The sequence below is a fragment of the Neltuma alba genome, unplaced genomic scaffold (genome assembly GCF_004799145.2).
Source record: "Neltuma alba isolate B1F8T4 unplaced genomic scaffold, ASM479914v2 tig00012745_pilon, whole genome shotgun sequence".
Taxonomy (NCBI): Eukaryota; Viridiplantae; Streptophyta; class Magnoliopsida; order Fabales; family Fabaceae; genus Neltuma; species Neltuma alba.
This window is the reverse complement of record NW_021637161.1, coordinates 123145-133815: the sequence shown is the minus strand read 5'-3', so window position 1 is coordinate 133815 and position 10671 is coordinate 123145. Positions and strand designations below refer to the sequence as shown.

Sequence of the window (10671 nt, the reverse complement as noted above, 5' to 3'; positions counted from 1 at the left end):
TTTATTTTCCCATTCAATCATAAAATTTATGTCTTAGTTATACTTCTCGACTTTAGATTAAACATCATAAGTTGCAAGGCTGTACTTATAAACAGATTCATGTAATAAGATCGAGGTTTGAATCCTAAAAGTTTTACCTTTAATTAAATCCAACAATATTTAAATTTGACGTGATAAAATATTACTACTTCCGGTCCTAATTATAAGAGCCAGTTGACTAATTTGAGAAGATTAAGAAAGTAAGTTGAGTTAGTTATTTATCCTAAATAGGTGTTGTCTTTCCTAAAATATCTTTACTAATCAAGTGTATTGACTAGAACTATTATTATTAGAAGGGCTACTTTGGAAAAAAAATACTACCTCCGGTCCTTAATATAAGACCCTGTTTGACTTTTATTTTGATCCTAAATATAAGACCCCAATCCACTTTGTCTCTCATATTTGTGTATTTTTTTCCAAGATAGTTCTTTTAATAATTGTAGTTCTAGCCAATATAGTTGATTAGTAAGAATATTTTAGAAAAGACAACACTTATTTATTACAAATAACTAACTTAACTTCTTTCCTTAATCTCTTCAAATTAGTCAATTGGGTCTTATAATTAGGACCGGAGGTAGTATATAAATATGATAGACAAAATGGATTGAGGTCTTATATTTAGAACCAAAATAAAAGTCAAATATGGTCTTATATTAAGGACCGGAGGTAATATATACTCCTCCGGTCCTTAATATAAGATCTATTTGACTAATTTGATTAGATTAAGGAAGTTAGGTAAGTTAGTTAATTATAAGAAATGTGACATGTTTTTCCTAAAACACCATGATCATCTTTCTTAATACCTTTCTCCCTCTTCTACTTGATTATGGTTTAGGGAATATCTATATGGGTAATTTAGAGAAAATTGATAAATATGAGAAATGGGTCTTATATTTAGGATCAAAACCAACTCAACAATTGAGTTCTATATTAAGGACCGGAGGAGTACTAGATAACTATTGTATAAAAAATTAAAGTGAACTTGACGTATTAAATACAAGAAAATGAATTAATGATCCCATAGCAGTTTAATCATTGGAATAAATTTGATATCTTTAAATTCAATCCTATTACCCGTATTTTAATTCGGTTCAACTTATATTACCAACAAACAGGAGAGCACCAAGTTATTGTGGTATAACAAGAGCCATACACAATAACATATTGAAAGATAAGACAATCCCCACCCACCACAAATGCATGGAGAAAGAACTGAAGTTAAGACGGCTCCGGAAGCGGCAGGTGGATAATCCCCTCAATCGTGCACGTGGTGGGTCCTACGGTTCACCCAATGCTTTGTCATTGTCCCGCACTTGATCGCAGCATTTTGCCGAGTGGGTTTAATCTTAGCCAACATAAGTCAACTTGTCCGATTTCCACAGGCCACAACTCAAAACGCAACCATGTGTCCCTTCCCTGAATTGACTCCCTCCTAAAACCATTAACCACGTTGTTGTCTTCCACTCATATTTCATTTGCTATGATTGCGCAATTACATATTCTACTATTTCTCAACTCTTATCCAAACCCTCATGACTTGGAAAGCTCTTTCTTCAAACTCACTGGTTTTCTGCCATTGTCGCGTTTCACAGTGAACAATCTTATAGGTCTCTCTAATTCCATTCTGCAGAATGCTTTAGTCTCTGGAATGCAAATGGAATGAACGCCGCGAGTAATTTAGTCATTTCAAAAGTGCCCCAGTTGGCTACATAATTGAATAACTTCAACTGTTTCATTCAAAGTCAGTATCTTTATTGGTACCAATGAATGCAAGTTGTAGATAAACTCCTTGGCAGCCAGATCAATCCCAGCTGGTCCTTCCTATGCATGATTGTTTTATTTGGTTTTCTCACTTGTTTTCCTTTTATGCTTTTAGAAAGACCTAGTTTAATTTTATAGAGTTAATAAAAGTTCATGCCAACCCCAAGTTTATTGGCGTTTGTTCTTCGTCAATGTCTCACAGCCAATGCTGCACTTTAAAAGAGCTCAGCCGAAAGTTTAATCACTTGCATGCATTCGGATTACAGTTGTTTAATTCTGTAATCATTATCTTTTTTTCGTGTTCTATGGGACTCTGGATGCAAAGTCGTCAGGTCAAATCCACTTGAGATTGTTCTGTACGAAAAGCTTTCACATGGGAGGAAATGAAATTGAAGTAGCTGTTTGAGTCCAAATGATTGAAGATTATTAGACAATGAAAGCTCTCTCATTTCCTGTTAAAATAGTTATTATAAGCATAAAAAAAAAAAAGAAAAAGAAAAGAAACATGCCACACGCCGTAAATTAAAGCAAATGGTCAGACGGCAAAGTTGCATCGCCAATAAGAGATCCTAGTTGGTTGATTTATCAGAAGGTATGGGCAAAAATGTGCCCCTCTTAATAAAATATAGAGAAATATTGGAGGCGAATCATTCTGAAAAGTGTGTTTGACTTGTAAGTCTATTATATTCACGCATGATCTAAGCTTGTTAATGAATTTTCAGTAGACTAAACCTAAGAATTTCCTTACAATAATAGAAGTTTTCAAAATCCCATCACCAATAAAAGCTTCTGGTGGTTTGATTTCCGTCAGAACACATATATTGGCAACAAGATGCCCAAGTTGATAAAATATAGCAGAGATTCACAGATATACAATCAATGATGTTTGAAAGATCTTTTGATTATATTCTGAATTCCCAGAAGATATGGTTCAATAAAAGCGACGGTAATCTTTTTCTTTTCTTTTTTCCTTCATAAATATATATATTTTTCAATTATTTATTAAAGTCATCCTTGAACAAATTTTTAGAAAACGCTTCTTCAACTGTCATAGAACTGATTTCCCCAACGATCAAGCAATCAGAGAAAAGTTCAGGGGAACAATATCACTATTATTATTTCTGATACACTTATCAAGAAAGACAATTGCAAAGATCGAAGAAAGATCTAAGCTTTAAAACATCACTTCCAAAGTGTCTTACTGTCTTTACAAGTGACATAAATGCCTTTTTCAAACTTCATTCCTAGTTTTCATTTGATAACGGTGGTGGTTGTTCATCATTTTCTAGAGACGATGAGAATTCTAGTGATGATGGAGAAAGAGATTAAAGCAGAAATGATGACTGCTTTGGAGGTTTATGGCTATAACTAATCTGTGTGGAAGCTTATTCACCCATGGCAGTCTTATATAAAATGTTAAGGATAATGTTAAGTTTTTAAGACAGAAAAGTATGGTACAGCAGGTGCTAAATGATTGATATAAGAAATGCAAAATAAAGGGGTTGTTGAGTGGGAAGATAAGAAACTAGGAATCCATAAGGGCAAAAAAATGCATGTGAGTTGGCATGTGAAGGGCATTAATTTCTGTTACATGCACAGACACATATTTCTTCAATATACTTCCAAACAAAACCCATGTGAGAATTCATTGACCACTGAAATCAAGAATAATAAATAGAGAGCTAAGGCAATATAGGAAAAATTGTGATAAAAGTCAGACAAGTCTAGTCATATGCATCAGGAGCAGTAATATAATTGTCATTTTAGATGGAACTGAACAGGACATTGCCATGTGAGCACTTATGTGAAGTTGAGCTATTCTGTGGCTGTAAAGTTTTTGCACGAAGAATTGGATTCACATTCACATCATAACAATACTATACACAAAACAAACAAGTAATAGCAGAAACAAACAAAAGCAGGGTGAAAACTCTGCTGAGGTCTTAGAAAGCAAGATCAGAACTTAAGGGTTTCAGCCACAGGTATGAAAGGCAAATGAACCTGAAAGCTTTAAATATAGTTTGGTCAAACAAGAAACGCAGAGACATAGACCAATTTCGTAGAACCATATCCAGATCCCCCCCCCCCGGGAATCACACGATAAATTTTCGGATATAGTGGTAATAATAATCTGGACCAGCCTATGACGCCTAGACATTATCGGGAAACACTCATTTTGTGGCCACTGGAACTGCCGGAGGCCAACCAGACAGGCTATTCTATGTTTTGGAGTGAATAAATGTGAGAATGATACAGTGGCTTTACGTGGCTGCGCACCAAAACTGGCAAATAATGCCCCTTCAATTTGAGCAAACCTCACATGCATGGTCATGCCTTGTCTGTGGACCTACAAGGAATTTGCAGAAGCTGTTCCTGTCAGTAGAAAAGACAATGTCTGGTTTTTGCAACTTGGTGTTCCTTAACATACAAAAACTCTACTATGTTGGCTAGTTGTTTCATGTTTGACTGCTTTCATCATCTTTCTTTCTTGTGCATGTCCACGGCTTCTCCCTTCTTTTCTTCAATCTAATCATATCCTATGTGCCTTCTACAGGATTCGAGTATGGAGTTGTACCTTTTAGCGATGAGCTTTTTAATAATGATAACTTGGGATTGTTCTGATTATGGGGTCCTTTTATTATGCGCATCTTCTCAGTTTGAAACAAATCAAACTGAATACCATAGTTTGATTGCTTAGTCTGCAAGGGCCTAGGCTTAGGCTTGATTGCACTAGTCCCTGTAGCTTATGTTGGATCCATGTTCAAATTTGGCAAAGTCTGACAACTTTCGGTTTTTGGGTTTGCTTCGCGCGTAAAAGAAATTTAAAAAAAAAAAAAAATCAGATGAGTGCGAAAATGATAATAAATTTAGACCATATATTTACTGATAGATAGGTAACCACCTAGAGATGATTTGGATTTAAGAATACCTGAAGTTCAGCCTTGGGTGACAAACAAAAGGGTCCTCAAACTAATACTTAGTAAATGAAATTATCACCTCAATTATGACTTTTCCTGTACCATAAGCCTACTAGTAATTCACATTATTTAATGAAATTATGTCAAGTTTCATGAAATTACTCATCCTTCCACGGAACAAATAACATTCATTGCTAACTCTCACTCTCACTTCGGTTCAATATGAAATTAAAGAAGCAATGTATATGGCCTTTAAACTTATCCCCGACATGGTTATTTATGATTAATTTGACTAATTTATTATAGATAGAATGTGCTTAAATACTGTTTCCCTGAAGAGTTCAAAATTTTGAGCACATAACATTGATTTTCCACGTGTCCAAAATTGAAGGAAACCCCATATATACATGCATGTGAAGCTGAATCAACAGGATGAGATGAAACATTATAGGTGTGAAAGCAACATTGAGGAAGGAAAGGACCGAGGCGAGGCTGTTCTGCACCGCAAATTAGAAGAGATTATATTGCGGAGAAGTTTTAAAGCTGTCTTCCTCAATTATTGATACTTTCCTTTCACTTTCAATGATGCGATAATTTAATTAATTTGCTCAGTATATATGACGTCAAACAAAAAGGAACTAATCAAAGTAACTCAAAAACTTGTTCACATCTTCTACAATTATACATCATATGCTTGAAAAAAATGACACAGAGAGTAAAAATACACGAGCCTGTTTGTTTTTGTTCTTTGTTTTCTTTTTCTCAAAACGGTTTTATAAAATTGTTTTTAAGAATAAGTTTTGGAAACAAAAAAGCAAAAAAATTTGTTTGGAAAATAATTTTTAAAAAATCACATTTGAAAAAAAAAATTATACTTTGACAAGTAGTAGTTATCACCAGTAATGATAAGTAGTAGGTAGTAGAGGAGAATGAGAAGAAGATTTCTCCAATTTTTAAAAACAAAAAGATAGAAAACATAGAAACAAAAACAAAAAACATGTAAAAATTGTCTTGGTTTTTCAGTTTTTAAAAATATATTTTTGTTTTTTTGTTTTTTTAAAACAATTAACTAAAAACAAATTGCCAAACAAGTTTTCTTGTTTTTCTGTTTTTAAAAATAAAAAATTGTTTTCAAAAAACCAAACAAGCCCTACATCTCCCTTGTTTTCTCTCTTTATTTTCTTTCTAGTTCCATTCAGAAACTCAATAAAGATTAATAAAAAAAACCTGAAAGAAAACAAAATCTAAAATCGAAGTGGGTTTTTAAGTTTAGCTGTTTTCAACCTTGCATTTTCAGCCATTTATATAGGAAGTGGATACACAGGTCAAGAAGAATTAATAGGCAACCTTACCGTGTGCTTTCTTGGAAGCGAAGTAACAATATTAGAGATTAGATTTTAGGACTAGAAGATACCGTCTTTCCTCAGAAAAAGGGAAAAGCAAAAAAGAAAAAAGATCAAGCGACAAAGTTTCTGCATGAGTAATTGCAAAGACACACAATAGAAAAATCTGGCTTTGTGTAGTCTTGTCTTGGGTTTCAAAGTATGATATTGCGTCACATTCATATCGGCCACTAAATTTTATGAGGGTTCAATGAAATTCTGTGCTTGTCCTCTTTATATTATTTTATCAAAACAATTACTTCCTCTACATTATTTATCTACCTTGTCAATCAATGGATATAACCTTCTAGCAATAATTAGATATGAAGTTGGTGCAATTATGGACCTACATTATTTTTCTAGTTAAAAACAACATTTGATCTTTGATAGATATCATTTAGGAAAAAAAAAGTTGTCAAGTCATAGATTTTTATGCATGACATTAGTATCTAGGCAAAAAAATTGTATCAAATTAATATAAAATATAAAATCTAAATCAAGTAATTATAACATCATCACTTGCAATTTGCTAGTCATGAACAACATACGCGTTTTTCATATACTACAGTATATACATTATATTAAGGAGGAGCTTTTAAATTCCTCCATTCATGAAAAATAATCATAGAATGTGCATTTATAGAGAAAGTGTCACAACAAAATATGATTATGTATAGGATTTACATATCCTAATTAGTCATATGCTTCAATTTTCAATTTGTCTCTGTTTCTCTTTTCACAACTAAATGTAAACCATCTATACCAAAATAAACACATATAAATATAGATGTCATTTTATCATATTTTAACATGGCACTCATAAGAATGCTAAGATGACAATTAACTTTGTTAACACCACTTGTGACACATTGGTAGGTTCTATCTTGTTTCTCTAGTGATAAGCACGAATTTATTAAACAGGTCAAAATATAAGAATTGAGTTATAACGAGTTAAAATTATAAATTAAATTGTAACTAAGATGAAATCTCATGAAACCAAATGATAATTTTTCTTAATATTTAATCATAAACATTCCGTAGAATATAACAAGTTGAAATTTCCAACATGTTAAAAATATGAATTTATGAAATGAAAGTGCAAAGGACTGAGGCCCTTGATCATTAAAGTAAAGAGCTTTTTCTTAAAAAAAAAAAAAATAATGGTGAGATTGAATGTGATACCTAAGCAAATTCAAAAGTGATGCGCGTGGATGTGGAAAAGAAACTGGTCAAACACTAAACTTATTCTTCTAATTAAGATAATTTAGACAAACCAGCCTAGTTTACCTTGCCATGTGCAATGAGTATGTTTTATTTCTTAAATCTTATTATTCTATATACCCTTTTCAATCTAATTTTATTATGAAGCAAGGGATGAGTTGTAGCCAAGTCAAGAGAGAGTTGAATACAAACATCCAAGTCATTCCAAACATAACATAAAATAACGTTGCATAATTAAGAAATTGAAGGGGAGTGATTATAGCTTAATGGCAGATTATTAGACTGTCAAGATAATAATTATACAAAACGATGAAGGTGAGAATTAGGTGGGTGGCGTGACTCATGAAGCAAATGGACAACGAAACAAATTTAGATAAAGAAAATAAATAAGAGATTAGTAACATGAACAGCTGGGTGGCCCCCACATAAATGGGAAAATTAAGCTAGCATTGATTATTTATAAGTCTTCAGTTCTGGAAAGAGCAGCAGTTAAGGACCCCCTCTCACTCATTTCCCCCCTTCCCTTTCAACACGCACCCAATTATGACTCTCCTTTTCAATTCCCATTCCCATCTCTCACTAAATACATTTCTATATTATATTATCGATATTATTTTATGACATGATAAAAAAGAAACAAAATAAATAAGTGTAGAAAAACTCCAATGACCCAAAAAACCTCCATTAGAAGTGATATGGTAACATAATCATTTCATCCCACAGGATAAAAAATATGGGATTTTTCCGACGTATATCAGAAAAAATATGGGATAGAATTCCTCAACTTTCATTATTGACCCAAAAAGAAACCCCCAAAAAAAAAAAAGCGATGGTTTTCCCTTCATCCCAAACTCCATAAAAGGCCTCATACAGAACAACTATCACTTGCTAGCTCTTGAAGCAACAAACCCTTCGATCTCCCCAAAGTGAGAAAAAGGAGAGCAACAACACAATAGTGAACAAGAATTAGAGAGCCACCAAACCAAACCATATAATCCTTTTGTTGCCTGCAATTGTAGGCCAAAAAGTTTTCATTTCACACTTTCAAGCTCCATTCATTCCCAGAAACGCAGAAACAGAGAGAGAGAGAGATGGAGATTGAATCAGTGAAGTGTGAGTGTTGTGGGCTGAAAGAGGATTGCACGCAGGACTACATCAGCCAAGTGAAGTCCAAATTTGAAGGCAAATGGCTCTGTGGATTGTGCTCTGAAGCTGTCAGAGATGAAGTGAGCAGAGGGAAGAAGCCCGTTTCCGCCATGGACGAAGCTGTCAAAGCTCACATGTCCTTCTGTCGCAAGTTCAAATCCAACCCTGCTGTTCGTGTCGCTGACGGTATGAGACAGATTCTCCGGAGAAGATCAAGCGACTTGTCTTTATCTTCATCATCACCGGCTCCACCATCTTCAAGGAAGTATTCCAGAGCCGCCAGCACTTCCCAAGTTGGAGATTCTTCCACTTTCACTTTCTAATTAAGACTGTCTCTGGGGTTGGAACTTGGAATCAAGAATCAATAATAAATAAATAAAACTGATATAGGTATAATGATAACCAAACCCCTTTTCTAGCTATGCTGTTTTTTCATCTTGTTCTGTACAGGGTGTGTGTGCTGGTTCACATGAAGCATATCCTTCTCTTCCGGTTTCACTTTTCTTCTAATGATCTATACTATATAGGTTGGTAGTAGAAGAAGCGTATGATGAAACGCAACGTAGGCATTCATTCTTCTTCATATATAAGATATTTGAACTCTAAAACGCAGAATAGTAGCCAGGCCTTTCTTTTTGCATGTCAATTGGGTAATTATAAGCTGAGTTTTGTTCTTTCTCCTTGAATCTTATCATTCTATGTCTCCTTGAAGGATTTGAAATGACCCGAGATATGGTAGGTTATGGAATCTGGAAATGAATGGGACATTATTAGGTTGAAGCTTGTAGGTGAAGAAGTTGGTTGAGAGTTGAGACTTTTGAATACCTGAGTGATAAACCTGTTGATGTTATTTATTATTTTCCAAATGGATTGAAGTACTGTAAAATGCAGCAACATAGTAGTATTATACTCTATTATTATTTGAGAATATGATGGAATTAATTAATACTTATCCCGTCCTTGATATAAGATCTATTTAACTAATTTGATTAGATTAAGGAAGTTAAGTAAGTTAGTTAACTATGATTAAATATGACGTGTTTTTTCTAAAATACCTTAATCATCTTCATTATATCCTCCCTCCCTCCCTCTCACACTTGATTAGTATTGAAAGAGTATCAATAGGAGTGATTTGAAAAAAATTGATACATATAAGAAATATGTCTTATATTTAGGATAAAATCAACTCCACAATTAGTTCTATATTAAGAATAGGAAGAGTATCAATTAACAAGGTAGCAACAATGGTCAACTTGTCGCTCCATTTGTTTATCCCGAAAACCTCAATTTTCTAAAGCTAACATGAGAATTCTGGCGCCATGACTTGCGTTACAAACTTCAAGTTTGGCCGGATAACCATGCTTTTCGATTCTTAATGAATTAAAAAAAAAACTAAAACCCTATTTTAATTAATCACCATCAAATGGAATATGTTTTCACTTAATCATGACAGAATTATTGTTTTAACTAGATCTGTTACAGCTATTTTTTAAAAAAAATGATCATCTTTAAAGATGATATACATATTACACATGGTTTCAGATTAAGAAAATGGTTAGTAACCAGATAAGTAATAAGCCGGTTTGTACAAGTGGCTACTGGGTAACTAACTACTCCTATACAACAGAATTTAACATTTATTGACGGTTAAGTTAAGAAAGCTTTAATTTATTGATACATAAAAACCTAGAAAAAGTTTTAATCAGATTTTTTAAAATGATCTACTATATATGTTGTCCAAGCTGAATTTTTGTATTAAATACGACTGATCATATATAGCTAGTACTACTATCTGGGGATGGTAATGATAATTTGCTTTGAGGCACAATGTAATGACCATAATTGGATCGAGGAACCCAAAGGGCGTCGTCCCAAAGGAAGAAAAATTAAAGGAGAGGTTAAGAATCTAATATGTGGCTGTGATTAAATGAATTAATGAGGTGTACTCATGTGTGATCACTAAGGTACTCCATCTTCATCATCATCATTTTTTTTTCCCGATGAATTCATCATTATTATTTAAGGTTTGCTTCCCATCACACAACTCACTATTAGTTTGCTTTTTGGTGGCGTTATCATGCTAAACTCGAATCCAACACAAACCTATGTCATAATATAATTGATTTAATATTCCGATTAAATTACTATAAAAAGTAATAAGTTAGATTGATGTAAGTGGTTGGAATATAATAATATATTATATG

At 33.3% G+C, this 10671-nt stretch overlaps 1 protein-coding gene across 1 annotated transcript; it reads left to right on the top strand.

Annotated features, from left to right (window-relative positions):
* Nucleotides 1–1883: 1883 nt before the first annotated feature.
* LOC114730596 (uncharacterized) lies at nucleotides 1884–9395 on the top strand. Its single transcript, XM_028917694.1, has 3 exons — nucleotides 1884–1894; nucleotides 3919–3920; nucleotides 8259–9395. The coding sequence occupies exon 3, from the start codon at nucleotides 8413–8415 to the stop codon at nucleotides 8788–8790; it is 378 nt and encodes a 125-aa protein (XP_028773527.1). The 5' UTR covers nucleotides 1884–1894; nucleotides 3919–3920; nucleotides 8259–8412; the 3' UTR covers nucleotides 8791–9395.
* Nucleotides 9396–10671: the final 1276 nt, after the last annotated feature.